Below are 21,889 nucleotides of genomic sequence, written 5' to 3'. Positions count from 1 at the left end.
CACATCACTCTCTGAACCGCTACTGTTGAGTTCGTTGGACGATGATCTAATGAAGATCTATGTTTGTTGGAAGTGTGCAAAAAAGGCTCATCCAATAAATCGAGTACCTCTCCTTCGATAAGACTGTGTTTTGGTTTTGAAGGAAATCGGAAACTTTCCATGATTGGATCAAAGATGATGAGAACTCTGTGGAGTAGATCGCTATCTGTATTAGTTCTTGTTTTCCTCGTAAAGAATTCCTTGTATTTCCTGTGGTGCTTATTTTTGGTCTCTTGTGCTTCCTCCGAGAGCTGGCCAATAGGAAGAATACAAGAAGGGAGGGTATATTTTCCGAGGAAGAGCATTTTATGTACACTTGGGTACCAAGAGTATTTTTTCACATACAGTTCACTCACAATTGAAGCAGAATTCCTCTTTCTTTCTTGTCGAAGTTTTAGTTCAATGGCCAACAACAGTTTCTCATGGCTTGTTTCTTCAATCAGACTCTTCACTTAACATTTCTTTGACTTTCGGCCGCAGTCACTGAATGACGTGTGGACTTCCAGCATGACCTGGAGATATACTAGGCTGCGATATGAGGTCAGGAAATTGAAGACTTCCTTCAAGCCAGGTGAATTATTTTGCAGAAAACGTTTGCGATGTCTTGATGCTGTCTTCAAATTCACTTCAAGTTTGTGACTAGAAGTCCTAAATGTTGCTTCAATAGATTATGAATCATCATCAGATAATGGGGAACAGCCAACTGATTGCTCCGCGTAAGTAAGGCATCAAATCTTGTCGAACTTGAATTATGTACACTCATGTCCAAAATTATTGTCGCATGTCTATAAATACGTTGTTGTAGGAATATAATTTGATACCGAATTCGCCCGGTATTTCTTATAATGTTAGTACGTGTATACTCGGTAAAGACTTGTGGTGGGCACAAAAGCCGGTTTTATCCAAAAACCGGTTCGGTTCTTCACCGGGTCCGGTTTTGGTTTTCTTCAAAACCGGTTCCGGTATTCTCCAAAATTTGTTCTATTTCTGACCAGAATAGTGCTTCGTTGTTCTCCGGAAACCGAATCTGTTTCCACAGAAATAGTTTTATGTGTTTTCCAAGTTTTTACCGAAATCAGTTTCGGTGAAAAACCGAACTGGTTTTGAAGAAAATCGAAATGTCGGTTTTTCGGGTTTTAGTTTTTCTAGAAACCGGTTTTGCCCATCCCTAGCAAAGACATGTATGTGGCAAATTTCATGTCAAAAGAGCAGTAAATAAGAACAATAAAACGAAAATAAAACTTTCTTGTCTATTTAGCAATATTTTGCTTTACTCATTCTAATTTTCGTATTTATAATTCTTTTCCTATGAAATTTACCACAAATATACATTTTCCGATTATACACATAGTACCGGCATTAAAAGTATCCTGCAAAATCATTATCAAATTGTATTCTTACAAGAAGACAGTTATAGATATGCGACAATCATTTTGGACATGAGTGTACCTATAAGTCAAATAAAGTGTGATAAGGATTTGTAGCGCCATTGTATTAAAAACCAATATCCTTTAAGTGCGCAAAATTGCGCAATAACACTTTTCACTTTTTAAAAGTCTGAATTCCCGGCAGTAACTTATATACAGTTTAACACTGGGATAATGTGGAACAATGTACTAAAACTCAAAGCTCTTTTTTACATTTCAATATAATTGTGTGTTTAATACTTACAGTTTTCCGAACCTTCTTTCAGAACGAACATAATATTTTGAAACGAAACACTACAGTTCAGAACAGACGTAATGCAGCTACCACTACATGCCCACGTTTATTTGCTGTTACACAACTTGTGTGATCCACACTGAGCAAGCGAAGTTGCATTACACATTTTCGAACGCGCACTGCGAAATCACTCAGCAGGTGTTCTGACAAGTTCGGGCTTATCTATGAGCTAGATTCTATAACAGAATTGGAAACAAATGTTGTTTTGATAAACTATGTTTATTCTATTTTTGGAATAGCTAGCAGTCGTATGTATATTAGTCACTGGAAAGACTGATTTTGTCGTCCTGGATCATCAGTGTCACACTGTGCGGAAGTTCGAGATTTCCTTGATATTCGCTACCCATGTCTGTGATTGGCCGTGCAGGTTCAATTGTTAAAGATTGAGTGTATGTTCCGCCCCTACCAGACAATCTTGCAGACCTGAGAAATCGTATCTACGCTAACATTGCAGAAGTTACGTCCGATCAGTTGGAACGAGTGTGGGAAGAAATTGAGTTCCGGTGGGATGTTTGGAACCAAAATGAGACTTCGATGTTAAGAGCTTGCCTTACTAAAAATAACACAAAATTTACCATTTTTCTTTTGCTTGTTTATTCATAAGTGAAAGGAGATAATGACATGCAACTTACCACAATCATAGATAATATTGTTCTACAACAGAAAATATGAAGCTAAAGAATTTTCAGTGTTACCAGCCATAGAAATTACAGTGTTGCCAGAATAACAATTTCCCTAAAATCTAAGTTAAGGCACCGACTAGGGGAACGATCTCAACTGCATTTGGTTACGTATTGTGTTATTTTGGTTTGCTGTGAACTACTTTTTAAATAGCATTATTATTTAGTTTTAATAACTGTATGTTAAAACTATTTTGTTTATTACAAACTAAATACAACTATTATTTAAAAAGTAGTTCACAGGAAACCAAAACATGATACGTAATCAAATGCAGTTGAGTTCGTTCCTCTAGTCGCTGCCTTAACTTAGATTTTAGGGAAATTGTTACTCTGGCAACACTGTAATTTCTATGGATGGCAACACTGAAAATTCTTCAGGTTCATATTTTCTGTTGTAGAACAACATTATCTATGATTGTGGTAAGTTGCATTTCATTATGTCCTTTCACTTATGAAAAACAAGCAAAAGAAAAATTGTAAATTTTGTGTTATTTTTAGTAAGGCAGGCTCTTAAAGCTGAAGTGTTTTGCTACAAATTGACACCTGTCTCGTTCCTGTAAGCAAGCTCAGTAAATTTCTATATGCTTTCCAAGTTGTAAAGTCCTTTTTGACTCACTCTGTAGTATTACGAAGCACGTATAGTGCATTCTAAATATTTAATTTCCTCTTATAAATAGCTTACATAAATAATGAAGGTCCGAAGTAAAACCCTCGTCATATGTCACTACATGACTTAATGGTTCAGGTTTAAGTTATTTATACAATACTAATAAATACTATTTAAATATATTTAAATACTATACAATTATTTAAATACAATACAATACAATAATATTAAAAAAAAAGAGTTCTAAATGAAATGTACGAGGTCTTAGCAACAAATTTAATACGAAGATCAACAGGAGGGGAAACAAAAATTCAGATGTGCTAGAAAATCTCTTATGTTTTAAGATTTACGTACCGCAGTAATATCGGCTAGGCTAAAGAAGACAGTGATGATGATAAATGAATGAGATGGTGGAATGAAGAAAGTGGGAGGAAATGTGAGAACCCCGAGAAAACCCACGCACACAGTGTTTGTCCACCACAAAGCTCACTTGACGCGAGCTAGGATCGAACCAAGAACCCCATGGATCAGAGGTGAACGCTCTACCACTGAGCCACTGCGGTCCCAGATGCGCTAGAAAAGAAACAAGAAAAACGAAGATCAATGTGAGATTATTTGCAAAAGGAACATGAAGTCGGTTACTTAGGGGTAAAATAACAGGCGATAATAGGTGGAAACATGATAAGTGATCCAAGATAGTTCAGGAGAGGCAAGTATTTGAAGAAAAATAAGAACTTCTGACCGGAAATATTGACAAGGAGCTGAAGAAAAGGCTGATGAAAGCAAGCGTATAGAGTGTAGCGTTGTATGGGCATGAGGGATGGATTATAGGTGAAGAATTAAAAGCTTCGAAATGTGGTGCTATATGAGCGTGTAGAAAATTAGATTATTAGATAAGGTGTTACATAAAATGCTATAGACATAGCAGGAGAAAAAGGAATATGCTTAAGACAGTTTTGGAAAGAAGATATATGATGACTGGACACAATACGAGACAGAGGAATCGCTATTAGCTAGGGAGGGAATCAGAAGGCGAAACACCTAAAGGCGAACAACAAAGGATATTGAAAAAAAATACAAGGAAATGAAAACTGACTCAGGAGAGAAGAATGAAAACCGCGTCACACTAATCATGAGATTGCTGATCCAAGAAGAAAAGATTAAGCTATAGAACTGCTTATTATGTAGTATTCAGATTTATTTATTTCGAAAATTGTTTCTATATTGGGAAGTAAAGCAGCCTACTTTCAACATGAATTTAATTTTTAATGAAATGTTTTGTCTTATATTAGATTAACTGTATACTATTATTTCTGTCTTGTTACTTATACCTGAAAGAGGTCAATATCGTTGCATTTCGTCCATACCTTGAAAATCTGTCTTGTTAAAATGAGTTACTAGTATTTCTGTGCTGTAAACAATTTCGATGTTTGTTTGGAAAAGACGATTGATTAAGGAACCTGGGTGATATATATATATATTTTTCAACTAATGCTAATTATTCAACAATATCCCTTTTTTTAGCAATTGAATTTCCCACTACTGGGTGCAAATTTCAACCAAAATTATCTCCAAAAGTTAAATATACAAATTCACAAAAAAGAATTGAGGCAAGATGAAAAAAACTCTTCGAAAACCGACACAAGGCAGGACTTCTATAAAGTTTACGAGACAAGAAAACTATTTCTCATCTTGTCCTATCTTGTGTGCAACATTACTCCTAGCTTAACCTTTTAGTTTAGTTGTAGCAAGCGTTGAGGTATCTGACAACCTATTGGGTAATTCCTAGTGAAATGGAATGAATTTTATATTTAACGGGTTATGTCTTTTAGGGAAGAGAGATGAATGATTAATTAAGGTGAATGTTTGTGAAATTAAGTTTTCATACTCTCCCACCGGGAATCGAATCCAAGACTACGTGCACCAAAGGCACATGTACTAGGTACTAAACCAGCGGGGAGGGCTGATAAAGCCTAGTGTAGTCTGCCATTTAACTAAGGTTATTGAAGGGAATGCCATTACAATATTGGGTACTCTCGCCAACTTTTGTTTCTGCATTGAGCTCTCTCGGGTTACATGATTATCGTATGCACTTTTGGTGTGAGAGATTTAGGTTCGATTCTCAGTGGGAACTCATGTGGTTTGGAGCCCACGTTAAGCTGTAGGTCCGTGTCTCATATAGCTTTAGTATTGAAAGGGACGCTAAACTCTAAAACAACCAGAGGGCACGGTGACTGAGTGGTAGATTGATCACCTATGATAGAGGGATCCCTCATTCGATTTCAGGGAATATGAATTCGTGGTGGACAACAACATATCTGTGTTTTCTCAAGGTTGTTTCTTCCCACACACTCATTTCACCCATTTTCTCATGAGCACTCACTTTCGTTATCATATGTCTCCTTTAGGTTACAGGCACAATCGTGAGACTTGTTTCTGTAGTAATAAACATTTATGCGGAAATATTGTTAGATGTGCAGAAGTTAATTAGTGTAGTAAAATAATAATTTACGTGAACACTTTTTAGAAGCAAAATAGTTTTATTTAAAATGCATAAATATTATAAACGCAATAATTGAAGACTGGTAAGGAGAGAAGAGTGCAAACATATTGTTGTGTTTTACACAACTCCCTTTCCAAATACTCAGGTAAGGGCCCAAACGTGACCACATTCCATGCCAAATGAAACAAAAATACTTTCCAACTGTTTTTTTTTTTTTTTTTTTTCCGTTTCCAGACTAATTACGAAAACTAAATAATATAAATTTTCCATTATTCCCTTTCTCACTATAAATTTTCCATTAGAATAGCTAGTTCATCATGAAACAGATACAGCGCAAGGATTTTATCCATATCTCATGAACTAATTGCTCAATTCTGATGATTTGTGAAAATATTGTGCTTTCTAGATATATCAAAGTAAAATCTAAATAAGACTGACAAAAGTGTAGAAAATCATTTTTGTAATCACCAAAATTCATTTTGTAAATATATCAATTAATAACAAATCAACTTCCTTCTGTGTACTTTGGTGTTCATCCAGATGAAAATCCATGAATATTTGTTAAAGTTATGAGAACAAAAGTGCGTGCGTATGCAAAATTCACGAGCACCGTATTGGGACGCCAGTTTGAAGCTGAAGCCGGGGTGGATCAATAGGGACTTTTAATATATTATAAAGATTGGTCTCAAATACCGGTTCTGAAAAACTGTTTTTATCTACTTGGTTGGATACCAAAGCTTATCTCTGTTGAAGTATAATATAAAACCTTGAATCAGGAACCATGTCAATAGCTCTCTGAGCGACATCAATGTTTTTCAATCAACGAATAGCACATAATTTGAAAAGAAACACTTCCGAATGATACAAGAAATAAAACATCACCAAATATTATACGAATAAATTCGAGGGGTCGTACAAGGAAATTTTACGAAACTTTATACACGTGAATCATATCCACCCACGTCTTCCGTGTTTGCGCTTATTATATCATTTGGGTTTGGCAACGTTTCCAGGAAACTGGTGTCTTTTCAACCAACATACACACCTACAACACTTCATAGTTTATGTTATTATAGATGTGAAATCTTGACCTAGTTCGGTATCTCAGTGGTTAAGTGACTACTTTGGTATGAGTTCCTGGTGCGATCCTAGACAATGTTAAGTTTGTACGACAATATCGTGTCCGTCGGTTTTCTCGTTTCCTGCAATTATCTTCTACAATTCTTCATGATCATATTCATTAATCACCCATCCCTTTTGGCCTAAAGGACATAATACTACTTATTTCATTATACAGAGGTTGTATAGTCTGTATTTGGCCAATTTCGACTTACCTAAAAATTTAGAAGATTCCATGGCGCCAGGTCCGTAAGTGCTCGATGTGTTTCCCTTGGTTCCTAACAATAGCCCGACAGCGTAATTTCCACTGTAATAGGCTTCTCTGAAGAATGGGAGGGGAATCTTGTCCCATTCCCTTTGCACAGCTTTCCAAAGTCCTTCCACAGTTGTCACACGCCGTTTTCCCAAAGCCCGCTTCAGCAATCCAAATCCACAATAGTCCATAGGACTTGCATCTGGAGATTTAACAGGTACCTCATTGAAAGGTATCACCTGTATACCACTTGCCTCCTCCATCTCCCTGTAGAATGCGAGGGACGATCGTGAGGTATGTGATGAGGCCTTGTCCATGTGAATGCGCACCAGATTGGCGTCATTTCCGTACATTGTTGGAATCTCATGCTCGTAGATCGGCCGCATGATCTGCTCCTGAAAATACTGCGAATTTATTTTGCATTCTTCGCCACCCTACGAATCTTCAGTTTACCTCGGTAACAGTAGCCAGTAACGACCATGAACCCTTTTGGGAAGGATTCTTTACAGACACGGACCCACCTTCTGAAGTTCTTGGCGCCTTTCTCTCGGTACACGATGGCTCTCGGTTTGCCGCAGTCGGAAAGGTAAATCCATACTTCATCGAGCGTTACGACGTACATCCACCTTTGTTTTGCCAGATGCCGTTCGTACAGCTTCCGGGCGTTACACTTTCGTTCCTTTTGATGGGCATCCGTAAGAAGATGGCCGCAAGCTTTCATGACTTTTTCCAGCTTGAGTTGATGGTATAACGTCCGGCTCACAGTCCCCAAAGACACGATAAGACGATTAGCCATACACCTTTGTGTTGGCGGATTTTCTTGCATTGCCATTTTGCGAAGTTTTCTCTCCATGGTGGAGGTGGCCTTGGTGCATTCCCGCTTCCTAGGCAACTTCGTTGGTGATCCAAATGGTGGAGCTTCGTTGCCCTTGTACTTTTTAATAACATTTTTTATTCTATTTAAACTGATGTTGCAACCATTCTTCTTGCACTGTTTTCTAATGACAGAAACACTAAAGTGGGCGTCATAAAGAGCCGCAACATAGCCTTCCCAAAACCGGCTTAGTTTGGGCAGTATTTTTGTTAGAGCAGAAACCGACACATTGGAAACAAATTTAACACAACACTCACAACAACGGTCCTGTTTTGTGCGTTATTATCGTCCGCGCGGAAAAACTCCGTTCCCAGGAAGCCACTGCACAACACTGCAGGACGCCACGAGTCAGGTCGGATGAGTTCATTCTGCCCAGGAAGAAGGAACGAAATCGGCCAAACGTAGACTCAACTTCTGTATTATTTTTCACTTGGTTCGCCAGGATAAGTCTCTTTCACTTAGGATTCCTAATCTATTCCCATCGGTCCACGTTTTTCTGTGGATATCATTTTCGTAAGGATTCTTGAAAAATGGCCAGTACACATCGCAGGTGCAAAGAAGTAAAGTTGGAAAACTTTGAGGGGTAGAGATTTCTGTGCAGAAGATAAATGGATAATATACAGTAAAATCTTACGGAGGTGGATTGTTACAATTCGTACTGATTACTTCAGTACAGATAAGACTGAATGGAAATGTTTATTTCTCTGATGATGAACCTTCAGTCAAGGTTAGTAGAAGGAAAGGTTGAGCTATTCGCGCTGACGGTTCGCTCCTCGTTTTGCGTGACGTCACCAGCGAGGAGAAGCAAGTAGGTAGAGAAATGTACGAAGCAGGCAAAATATGTCTTTTTTTCTTTCTTTATGCATAACATTTTCGCTGTCCCAACATTCTCCTATACACAAACTACGAATAAATAAATAAATAAGCCAAAAATAAATAGAACATCTTCTTAATGCAATTTATATTACGGAAAATTAACAATCGTTGCATTCAGTTGAATGATAAAACGAAACCCATCCGTGTTAAACGTCACGTCGATTATTATCCACCACAGGTTATGTTTAATGTATCCATTGTTGACACTATGATTGCACTTCGTAACATTAATAGTATACAGTCCGGAAATTGGTTTATATCTAAATACTTTGTATGTTAGCTAGTGTTACTCACGAATCGAGACTAGACGACAAATAAGGTTTTCTCGTCTTGTAGCGACTCGATTTTCGGAAAGTTTTTTTCGTCTCGCCTCTAAGTTTTTCTATCCTCTTGTATAAATTTAATTCCTAGAATTTTACTCTGATTTCCAACTCAAATACATATCTACAGAGAACTAATAAGCAGAAAAAATACCGAAAAATAACATTTTAAATCATGAACTTCATGCATACATAGAAATTTATGAAAATGAATAAGAGAAATAAACTTACTTTATTTTACTTTGAAATGGACGACGCTACCCACATCCGCGCCTTCTTCTGGTGATACTTCATTGTTCTGTTGGCTTTGGCTTGTACATTTAAATGTCTTATACGAATAAATGTTCTTGTGCGAACATATGTTTTTATTATAGTCGGATGCAAATGGGAGCACTTTTCACATAAAACCTTACACAAAGTCTTAATCACTCCTTTTTTCTGATCAATTTTATCCCCATGAAAACCGGCGAAAAGTTCTTCAAACTCCCGAACAGTAAATAACCAATTTTCTGAAGGAACAAATAATCCACCTCTTGATAATTTTTCAATTCAACCTTCAGTATTTGGTGGTTCAACTAAGGTCTCTCTTGTGGGTTGTCCAAGTGAGGAGTCCAGTGAGTAACAACGATGAGCAATGTATCCTGCTAAGTAACGGAGACCTTCTCCAGAGCACTCTGATTCCGATGAGGCAGAATTATTCTCTCTGGACATATCCTGAAGAATTATTTCATGTCCTACAGCATCACTTTCAATTGCAGATACAGCTTGCTGTATATCTGGAGTGAGCCCCGTAAAAAGATGGGAAGTGAAGTAATCTTCCTCTTTGTTCTCCATTGCAACAGGTGTCACAGAGCTTAAAGGAAGGTCGCATATATTCCTGCTCATAATTAAAAGTCTCAGGCGGCTTATGAACTCCACGGGCAACGGATTATCATATGTTCGTCCGAGTGCTCTTATCTGAGAAAAAAGATTTTCGAGACAATCCTGGTTGAACTTTGCAGTTAATAAATATTTTATGTCGTATTTCATTTTTATGTCAGAGAAACATCCCAGAATAGATTGAATACTCATCAAAAACCCACGTTGGAAGGGAAGAAGATGTTTTGCATTGCCTACTCTCATTTTTTCGCAGATAGAACGAAACTTCAGTAACACACTTTCTTGTGCTGTGACATGCAATCCAAATGCACTTGCTATAGGTTGCATTTCATTATGTGGTACCCTTGAATTTAATATGTCAAATGTGTCATTGACCAATTGAAAAAAATCAGATGTTTCCTTTTCTTCGGGCAGTAGGTATGCGATGGCCTGTGCAACGTGATTCGAAAAGAGCTCACATGCAAGGCGAACACGTTGTCGTTCTCTTCCTGATACGGTCAAAAGATGAGAATTCAATTTAGGGCATATTTTTATTTCTCCATCATCTAACGCCAGCAGACGCTCTACAACATTCCTATCTATTTTTTTCCCGCTTGGTAATGTAAAGCCATTGTCCAAAAAGTGATTGCGTAGTAGCTTGAGCAAATGAGGAATATCAGCGAAAACCCAAACTCTACTATCGGACTCACAGGGATTAGGAAAACACGGATTGTTGTGATCTACTTTGAGATCTCTCCAGACTCTCGCGTTTTTTCCCCCCATGTCCGAAACAACGGCAACTACTTTAAAACCAGCCTCATGAATCGCTGAAATGATTTTCAATAATAATGTCCCTGTCATTTTAACATCAAAATCATAGTATATAGGCTGTTTAAAGTTTTTACATAATCCACGTAACATAGAAACTAATACTTGGCTATAAGGACCCAACACTCTATCATTTTTTTGATAGTAGCAAATGCGTGAATCTATGTTCATTTCATCAAAACTTAACACACACAGTAAATCTTTATCATTGAATTGTTGCACTTGATGGCGCATTAACTCTAATACATCATTCAAAATTCCAGGGCTACAATCAAATGAATGGGAGACCCACTTTCTCAAAGTGGATAGGCCCGGAAGTGGAAAATTCATTGTGTTTCGGATGTATAAATAGCATTTTTTTGATAAAGCGCGTATCGTCAGAGCTTTACTTACGTCATCTTTATTCCAACGTGCTCTTTTCTTTTTACTTACAAGATAGTCTATTTGCGTAGGAGTGAAAATACTTCCTGTAATTTGGTTAACACCATGTTTCACTTTATCATTAAGAGTTTTTCTCAGAGATTTGATTTCTTTACTCTTCTTATTTATGGAACAACGCAACACAGCATTTTTTGCTTTGAGATTAATAATTTGTATTTTAAGATTTTTGTTCGACTGTTCCATAGTTATTAATTTTGTTTTAAGTTGTTCCATTTCAATACTATCTCTAAATTCTGTTTCTGTTTCCTTATCTAATTTTCTTTTTTTCGGAGAAAGTGTAGACAAGTTTTTCAGAGCCCGTTTTCTGACTTCTCGCGATTCATATCTTATTGTTCTATCATGTGGAATACTTGGAGATGAAAGACAACCTTCAACACAATTTGTTTCATTTTGTGCAGGAACTGGACTTTGAATGCCTAGTTGGACTGAGGGAACTGCATTTGGTTTCAGAATTTTCTTTTGTGGTAAGCCTAGAAGTTCAGATTTCAAATCTCGCAAATAATGTTCTTCTGAGAAATGCACACTACAAACAGTCGCGTTTTTAAAGTTTATTTTATCTTTTCTTTTACATGCGTGGACCCACTGTTTAACAAGTACAGAGTCCTTAGGGAAATTGTGATACACAATACTTGTACCTTTTGTTTTTTTATTATGATTCCTGCACGTTGCTACAGCACAAGAAGGCATTTTTATTAACACCCACAAACAAACAAAAAAATCACTATATCACACGAAAAGAAAGGCACAAATACACGTAAAAATAAATATGTACACACGCACTGAAGTTCACCACCACTCCATGTCTGTACAGCCAAGCCCACGTAAAGAAATCTTCCGAGATATTGTCTTTTCCTCTATTAAACAATATTCGTGCACGTACTCAAAAACGTATAATAGAAAGATGTGTCCACAAACATTTGCCACTAGATAAGAAAGCAACACAATTCAACATAGCAAAAACCCAAACTAAATATAGAATTCTTTGTGGTCTTACAAGCAAATCTTCGCGCGCCAAGCAGACGACAAGCTCAAGCGCCTCGCTGGTGACGTCACTGCGAAGAGAGCGTAAAAGTAGAGGTTCTGGACATAGGTTAAGAGCACTCCCTGCCTTCAGTCACAATAGTTAGTTGTCAATATTTTTTCTCCCTTATTCATTCGGCTACTTGTAAGAATTCCTTTTTTATTCTTTAGATCAGTTAAACTACTTTAATGATTATACATAGACTGCTTTAAATATCTGCTCTTCATTAGTAATTTTTAATTTTCTTCTCTGAATGAATTTTATGGAAAAACCTTTTTCGTTTCCTATTTCTCAAATCCAGCATATCAGCTGAATACAACGTACGTTCATACACACAATAACTGCAGGTTGACAAAGCGTCGTCGTAAAAACAACGGAAAGAGTATCAAAATTGAAGTTTAGTCGTGTTTGAAGATCTGCCATAATGTCATCTTCCAAAAAAAGGGAAGTAAGTTACAACGAAGACAAGCTAGTACATGTAAATTCCACTATGTCGCGTAATTCTCGCACAATTTATATTTTCCTTCTCTGGTGACTAAATTCTCACACAGTTTTCGGTTTTCGAAAAACCGGTCATCCTGATAAAGTAAATTTTAATCTTTGTAAGCTAGATAAAAAAAAAAACAGAATGAGTTTCTTAGCATGGTCTGATGAAAGACCATGACTATTTCACTTACCGATGTAGTTACTGTTGTCCTTATTTTCCAGCTGGTGCCTTACCATGATAAGGAAAATGCCTTTGGCATTGGCTGTCAGAGACTGGAAGACATGATTTAGCGAAGAGAAGACTAGGGATCCTGACTGATGAACAAGCAATGAATTCTCGTATGACGTTTCCTCGGTGTACGGAAGCAATGTTGTTACGTCGAACCAACAGAAGTTGAATTTACTTAAAGTAAATTGATTCCATACTACGGAAGAGAGAGAAGTGTTATTTCAAACCTTCCTTAAGAAAGTACATACAAATGATTCAATTTGTAAGTAAAATATACATATGAAATCTGGCTTACATCTCTAAATTTTTCTTCCTATTCAGTTTTATATAAAAATACAACCTATATATATATATATATATATATATATATATACAACCTATATATATGGACTTAAAAACTGGGGGGAGGAGAAGGGGAGAGTGAAAGACAGCTGTTATTGTACAAAAATAAATTACAAATTCGGAAAGAGATTAGTAACAACAATTAACAATTCAACACACCACATTAGAAATTAGATTCATGAAGGTCTAGAATACAGTTCTTTCCTTCATAGATCACATTGAACATTACCTTAACTCAGTATATGGTATGCTTTATAACAATATCCATCCATTACTACTATTAATTTCATAACGGGTATATGTAGAGATTTTGCTCAAGACACGTTCTAACCTAGTTTTACCAAAGTAAGGGAGCAGGCTGGCTACTTCTTCCTTTTGCATTTAAAATTATACGAAAAATTGGAGATGGTGATATTTAGAATGAGGAGATGGACTGTGAATCAACATAAGGGACACCACATATACAAAAATTGTGTAATAATAGCTACAATATTCAGATATTCACTTGAACACATCAGTTATCTTTTCTTCGATACTGCTAGCAACGTAGCGTGAAATTTCAAAATGAGTAGACTGAAATACTCTGAAAGTGATTATTCATACAATATATTCTTTTTAGCTGACTATACAATGCAAGGAAACACATAGCAATGCTTCTGTATCACATGGAGTATTATTGCTTCAAATAAACCAGTAGAAACTCTTTTGTATTAACTGTTCATTATCCAAACACAAACTTAATCTACTCACTTCACTCACAACAACAAACATCAACGTACTAATACAACATATTAGTATTGTAGAATAGCGCACAATAAATTATACTATCACGAACAGAAGTGCCCCTTCTTCGCACAGAAAAAATCAAATATAATAAATACAAAACCGGAATTCTGAATATTGAATAAAATCTCCCTTTAGAAGTGGAATTGTCGAAAATTATGAAACAGTTGTATACTCACATTGGGAATTTTCTGAATATAGTCGGAAATTTGTATGTCACAGAAATTGTACGAGATTTTCGAAAACGCTGAAATATTTATTAAGCTGCTTCTATTGAGGAGTTTATGTACAAAGATTAATCTCTCTAACTTCAGAGATTCGTGAGATAATCTTGTCTTGCCAAATATAAGAAGTCAGGCCATTAAAATCCTTAACATGAGAGTTAGAAAGAGAAATACAGAATGGATCTGATAGGAGTTCAGGAAGTTAGATGCGAAGGAGAGAGCAATGCAGACCAAAAATTTAATTTTTTTATAGAAAAAAAAAATGCCAATAAGAACAGGGCTTTTCGTTTACAAATAATAGTATCAGCAATTAGACGTGCTGACAGTGTTGAGATTTTCTTTCATTACTCTTCAAAGTCGGTAGTGCGGTGATATTGTTCTAGATGCACATGCAATAATAATAATAATAATAATAATAATAATAATAATAATAATAATAATAATAATAATAATAATAATAATAATAATAATATACAGAAAAAGAAGAAGAATTGAAACGAGCTTCTTCTACTTTACTCAAACGGCATTTGTAGTCTTTCTATCTATGTATTTCACAGTGTTCCGAAAAATTTGTGCGATTTTCACAAAGCTTGGTGTCTGCTTTCTTTGAGGCTTAAGAAAAACCTATCGTTTAGAATTGAAATCCGCAAGAATAGGAGGATAGAATGAGGATAAAATTAGTCTTATGTTTCATGTTTGCACATAAACAATGTGATAGTAAAAAGCAAAATGATTTTTCAGTATAACTTTGAATATAGGCTATACGTATTCGATTTTAATGCAATATAAGGTGTATTTTTTCTTAACAGATTTTGGTTCATCCACATTGCTTCGGCTTTACATCAATCCAGGATAAATAGTAAAACCAGATAAAGTCACCCGAACTTGGAAGTTTCTTAACATATATAATACGGTATAAGAAAATTTTCCACAATAATTTTCATAAAAACATGCCCAATTTTGATTCAATAGAGTGTATATTTTCTTTTAAGTTTCTCACTCAGCCTCACTGCTTTGAACTGATTGACTGAGTTGGCGTTCTGATCAGCGAGAATACATGAGATGTGGACTTACAGCTTAACGTGGAATATTAACCACACGAACTACCAGGGGAATCCGAACCTGAATCTCCCGTGCCGAAGGTGTGTACGTTAACAATATACCCAAGGGTGAGCTATGTTAATATAATTCGAATGTATATTACTATGTAAATTGTGTAGAGTATAACAAAACAAAATGTAAATAATTGCGTTACTCTTATTTGGTGTTTAGAAAATTTTGTAGAATAATTTACTAGTAATTAATTGAGTGTAACGATCCGTTATATATTATTACCTTCTTGTATACCAACTTTGGGCCAGATCCGTTAAGTTCCTTCTTAAATGCATTTCCACCAGTGTGCGTAACTGTAACAACTAGCTACAGTAATATCAGCTGAGCGAAAGAAATAGCAATGACTAAACAGCACATAAGTCAAATAACAAGTTTAAGCAATAATAAATGTTAACCACGTTTCAAACAACTTTACACAGCATTCCGTAGGTACAAAAAAGATCGACAGAAATGGATGGAAACTTGGAAACAAAATTTGATCCAGTGACTGAGTTTGCTATCGACAGCGGGACGCTTGTCAACGCAAAAAAATTAAAACGTTCACTTTATTAGTTTTTCTCATCCAATTTTGGTGAAAAGGACATAAGTTAGCAACATTGAAACGGTCTTATCGTTATTTTCGACTCAGAGGCACCAAAGTTAGTTTTGCCTTCGTATGTGTGTGTGTGCCTAAAACAATGACTCTTTGTTCGAAAAGTTGCTGAGGGACTTTTACTGCGTCGTTTCCCACGAGGGTAAAAAGTCACGGGTTACCCCCAGTTGCCCAAAAGACATCTAAGCCAGTCCCTGATTGGACAATTTTTGGTAATCAACCAATAGTGGATATTCTTACATTAAGCATGTAGTTGCTGGTCAGGTGACGCATGGTGACTAGAAGAAGCGCAAATCGGTCGGGAAGCAGCGAACCTACCCTTCACCATGGGGAAGTATGGATTAGCCCGACGAGCATTCATTATAAAATTTGCACAAGTTACCAGATTTAGGGTGAAGTTGACAATAAAGACCACTTCGTTTTTTTCCCCCATAAAGTATATATGCATAATTGTGCCGAGTGAGGAACACTGTTTTTAGCTATTAAGTAACTGTCAAAGGAGAACACCTACCAGTTACCATTGTGTGTAAGGAATTTATTGGAAGTTCGTAAAATTATCGGAAGATCTTTTGACTGCGCAGCCCAAAAGGACATGCTCGCCAAGGACCGCTATCTGGAAGATGTCGTAAGTAGTGTTAATTTGTTCTGTCAGCGGCACAGAAATTCAGTGATTTAACTACTCATGAATTACATTCCTTCAAAATCGTGTTAACAGAAAGCTTGTACATTTAGCCAACACACCGACTACGGGTTTGTTAACTTAGAAAAAAAAAAAAAAAAGAAGAAGAAGAAGAAAGACGTACAATTCATCATACACATCATGTAAATTGTCTACATATCAGCCACTTTCATTATAGGTCAATTTATATATTTTATTTTTATTAGTTTTAAAGAAAAGAAAGAAAAAGACATAGCTAGCTAAAATAGTAAAGTTTACTTAATATTTTATTTACACGGCCGTATAATAATTACATATTATAAAATATTGTCAATACTTTTCTTGTGTTTTCATGTGCATTTAGTATCATCAAACTACAATAATTATAGTAAGATGTAAACAATCATATAGTTGAAATATGATAGTTTAAACGTAGTTGTTGTTTGCGTAGTTATTTAATGTTGAACTTAAAGATCCCTCATTCTGCGAGGACGTAGGTTGCGGTACGTGCTTCTAGTAATTAATGGAAGCAGTGAGCTATCCCTCGCATCGAGCGTAAAAAGGAAAGAGAATAGTGAATAAAATTAAATTCTCACATACAGATAGCTTAGACACAGCCGAATACGTTGCGTATTCAACTCTACACCAACTCTCATTTAAATACTCCTAAGTTTAAATGACAGTTGGCAAAGCATGGTATTTAACCTGGAGGGGAAGATGATTGGGAGGTTCATATTTTTTATTACGTCTTGGCTTCGAGTGCAAGGGTAAATAGATGTAGCCTCTCACGCCAGCGATAACAAGTTGAATAAATTCGAGTGAAAACAAAAATAAATTTCTATTTTCTGTACGTCTTTACTACGATATACTATGTTAAGCAAAACATTCCGTATTCATTCAAATACAATTATTGATGCATTGATTTCTAAGGTGATAATTAAAAAAGTTACTTCGTTGGTTGTGTCTGTAGGAGTCTGTAGGAAATTTCAACCAAGGATGTTATAAAATAAAGGATTTGCCTATACAACAAAATCGTAAAGCCAAACGTCGCAGTTTCGCCATCCCCACTCTGCCCGTTCCGTCCACTAAGATCGAAGTGTTTTGAGCCAACATTTATGGCGGAAACGAGAGTAGCCAATCAAACGTACCGATTTTATTATTATTATTATTATTATTATTATTATTATTATTTCAGAGTTAATAGGATGAAGATACATATGGGCAGTTCCTTTATTTTATAACATTCTTGGCTTCAACCATTTATTCACCAGTTTAAGTCACTCACATGAAAATAGAATCACTTTATATTTAACACGAACAATATTAAAGTCCTGTATACATTTCACAATGTGACTCTCTTCTAGGCACTGCTCTTCAGTTCTTTCATCAAGAAATCGCCGTAAACTTTTTTCTACCTAAACAACCAGTTTATCAAGGGATCTTATTTCAATTTTAGAGTTCTTGCGCTAGAAGTGTAACATGTGTTATAAAGTGATTCGATTTTCATGTGAGTGGCAACTTGGTGATCAAGACCACAAAATGTGGTTGAAACCGTACACAAAAAATCTGAACAACGTATTTAATGAAATAACTTTACCCTCTATCTTTATACAAATTATACATACCATAATTTATATCAGCTTCGTATTTACATAAATTTGTTTCTTAATAACTAGTGTATTTCATTTCGAGATTATTTTGTCCCATTTTAGTTTTTCTCAGCCTACTATAATATACCCGTAATTTATATCTCGTTGGTATACTACAACTCAAAAAATTTTTAATACTTACTCAAAGGGGAGTTTATGTGATCCACAGTCGCTACAAGGTGTACATTATCTATGGCTGCCAATTGGGCTAAACAATTCTGAGCTTTATCATTTCTCAACATTGGCCCGTCTATGTTATGCACTATTAAAAATATTTCGTTGTCCGGATAGGTTTCGAATTCAGACTGTATGGCATCTACACATTCTGGTAAACCTACAGGAACGTTTTCCATTCGCAAAATTTCTTCTGCGATTACGCGAAGGACCTGTAAATACAAATTTACATACAAGGATTACTCCACATAGCATGTAACTACAAATTTTATATACTTTGTAAATTTATATACAAATTTAGATATACTTTGTAAATGTTAGTGGATACTTTTACATTTATCTCAAATGCAAGCGAATTTAAAACATATTAACTGCATTCAGCTTAGGATTTGATTGACAATGTAAATATAAAAAGAGATGCACTCTCCACTTTTAGACACTTCAAGAGAACAACGGAATTCTAGGTCATAATGTGTACAGAAAACCTACATATATATAGACTTACAACTTAATACTGCTTTGCATCACCATCGTGCACTAAACAGTGGTATCAATGTAAGAAATAATTTAAATTATCCAATTAAAATTCCACTTAATTAAAAAAAAAAAAGACCAGAATAATTTCCCATATAAATCAATGGACTAAAAACGAAAGACTTTCTATTCGTGTCAGGGGTGTTGTACAGAAATCGAAACATAATGATAGTGTGATTTTATTTTTGAATAAATTGTACAAACTCATAGTACGCAAAAAATGTAACCTTGTGACTTAGTAACCTCCATCATTGAACAAATAAACAAACAAAATAAAAAAAATAAAAAAAACTGTATATGTGTCTATTGCTACATCTCCTATACAAGCTCTCAGTACATATAATAAGACAATTTCACATTCATGGACAACTGGTTCTGCAATTAAGAGGCAGGGGGACTTCCATGCAGCTAGAAGGAAAATATCTATTCCGTGATGTGTGCTATGCTTTTCAACGTTCGAAGTTGTACACGTCCATAAAAATAAATATGTTAATATTTCATACAAACTGGCCACAAACAAAAGCGACAAAGAGAAAAATTCGAACAAAAGCTGGGATGCTAACATTGGATATACATGTTCTAAAAATATGCAAAACGCGATATATCTAGAGACACAAGCATCGAACAAAAAAGTTAGAAATAAACAGTCAATAGTTTGGACGGGAAAATTGATGTGATGAAATTAACTCTCCCTGGAGGCAGGATGGGGGGCAAGTTTGAAAATTTAAATGGAGACCCTCATTTTTTAATGCAAACTCTAATTGTAAGGGGGCAAAAAGCTAACTTTATTCAAAACTTTTTTTTTCGATTCGTGAGAGATGACACTAATCAATGAAAATCAGTTTCACTAAGGTTTCTTCAATTGGAGCCGCAGCGCTTCATTTTAGGATAAATCTGCGATAAACAAGACCAACTTTTTGTCTTAAAACGTTTTCTCGACTCGTGGGGTGGCATGAAAGATAGATTTAAATAATTCAAACGTGGTAATGGAAATAGATTCGATGGGCAGCAGTAATCGTAGTTAGCTACCAAGCATTCTTATCGGCTACATCTCTCTTTAGTTGTGAAACTAGGTAAACTAATTCAAAAACAACAAATGAGCGCCGTCCAAAAAAAAAGAATGAAGGAATTCAATCAATGTAGCAAAAAAATATCCAATTGGATGTGGTGTCAGTGGTACTCAAAATGTGAAATAAAATAAACGAATGAAGCGACTCAATTTTCTTGAACAATTGGATTAACGTCTTTCTTAATAAAAGAAAAGTGTATCAATATATATATATATATATATATATATATATATATATATATATACATCAGACAGCCTCCTCGATATCGTATGCGTAGACCACGGAGAGATACAGCTAGTAAAATGTTTGGTAGCCAACTACGATTAACACCGCACGCTGCATTTAATTGTACGGGTTGCATCCACATCTGAATTATCTGAGTTCATGCCAAATGCAAAGCAATATTTCACGCCACTTTCCACGAGTCATTTAGAGATTGGCACTTTATCGAAAATTTATTATGGAATGAAATGTAGGAGCTTCCAACTGAAGAAACCTTAATGAAAGTATTTTTCACTGATTACAGTGTCATCTATTACGAATCGAAAATATGTTTCAAATAAAATTTACTTATTTGTTATCGTAGAATTTAAATCTACAATAAAAAAAAAGGGTGTTCTCATTTAAGTTTTTAACACTTATGGCACTATGCCCGTACGCCATACGTTGTTCGTATTTTGTCCCGCAGGACGGACCTTTAATGTTATGTTATGTCTGTGGGGACGAGGGTTTTTAGGTGTTTTTCGCTCCATATATTATCTTAGTTCTTTCAACCCATGAAAGTGTAGTAGTCCTTGAAAGTGTGTACAGTCACGAACATTAATAAATGGAGGTTGGAGCCATAAGAAATAATGGCTTCAGCCTCCATTTATTAATATTCGTGACTGTACCTTTGCCTTCTCGAAACTATAAATAGTTTAAACAAAAATGTTTATTTATGGTATTTTATTAGCTAAAACATACAAGCATGATCTTAATAATAATAATAAAAACTGATGTGTTGAAAATATTGTTAGCAATTCTATACAATTATTTCCTGTTTTCTACATTGCCTGCGGATCCAGCGTAAACCTCACAGTTGAAAACATATCCGGTACCAGCATCACATACAATCTACAATTTTATACCATATTTATTTAGTTTGTTTTTCATGTACAGTCGAAACTGAATACGTCCGCAAAAAGGGAAAACACTCTCATCAATATTATATTTTGCCCTGGGTTGAAACTGCACCTACTTTTATATATATATATATATATATATATATATATATAACAAAATAATCTAGGTATGGCCTTACTTTGAATAGGGGGTCATGGGTAGGTTTATCTGCACTTACAAACTTTGAACTGAAATTCAAATGAAGCATGAAGAATACTGACATAAACCTGTCGCATGTCAGTCATCAAGCTTCTTGCAAAACTCGTCAGAAAAAATGGCTTTGTCAAACAATAATCCTCTAATTTCGGTAGCTGAACAACACACATATGAAGAATAATTGCAAGGAAGTAATACAGTTCATAAAGTTTCACTGTAACCCACTTGTGCCACATAGAACGTGGTTTCAACTTTCCTTGACAACGCAGCAACTCAATTTTATCAGCAGCATAACGATTCGTTTCCGATTTCATGTGTTTGAACATATCTGCTCCAAACAAAATAGAAAAACGTAACCCACTTGTGCCACATAGAACGTGGTTTCAACTTTCCTTGACAACGCAGCAACTCAATTTTATCAGCAGCATAACGATTCGTTTCCGATTTCATGTGTTTGAACATATCTGCTCCAAACAAAATAGAAAAACAATCTAATGGAGTACATGAAGGACCAAGAGCTACGTCAAACCCTAAAGTTTCTTCGAAAAAAGGCAAATACAGTTGGTCATCACGAGAA

General features: G+C 35.5%; 1 protein-coding gene across 2 annotated transcripts in view; it reads right to left on the bottom strand.

The window, feature by feature from the left end:
- Window positions 1–21,889, bottom strand: part of Orc2 (origin recognition complex subunit 2) — a 66,109-nt gene that overhangs the window by 7,695 nt on the left and 36,525 nt on the right. For both annotated transcript variants that reach the window (XM_081748852.1, XM_081748853.1), the window contains exons 7-8: window positions 18,360–18,603; window positions 12,819–13,052 (exon numbers count right to left, since the gene is read on the bottom strand). In XM_081748852.1, coding sequence (XP_081604978.1) covers window positions 12,819–13,052; window positions 18,360–18,603 — 478 coding nt within the window. The remainder of the gene's footprint in view (window positions 1–12,818; window positions 13,053–18,359; window positions 18,604–21,889) is intronic.

Source organism: Thermobia domestica, chromosome 2 (genome assembly GCF_964235325.1).
Source record: "Thermobia domestica chromosome 2, izTheDome1.hap1.1, whole genome shotgun sequence".
Classification (NCBI taxonomy): domain Eukaryota; kingdom Metazoa; phylum Arthropoda; class Insecta; order Zygentoma; family Lepismatidae; genus Thermobia; species Thermobia domestica.
The sequence above is the reverse complement of the archived record's forward strand: the minus strand, read 5'-3'. Positions and strand labels throughout refer to the sequence as shown.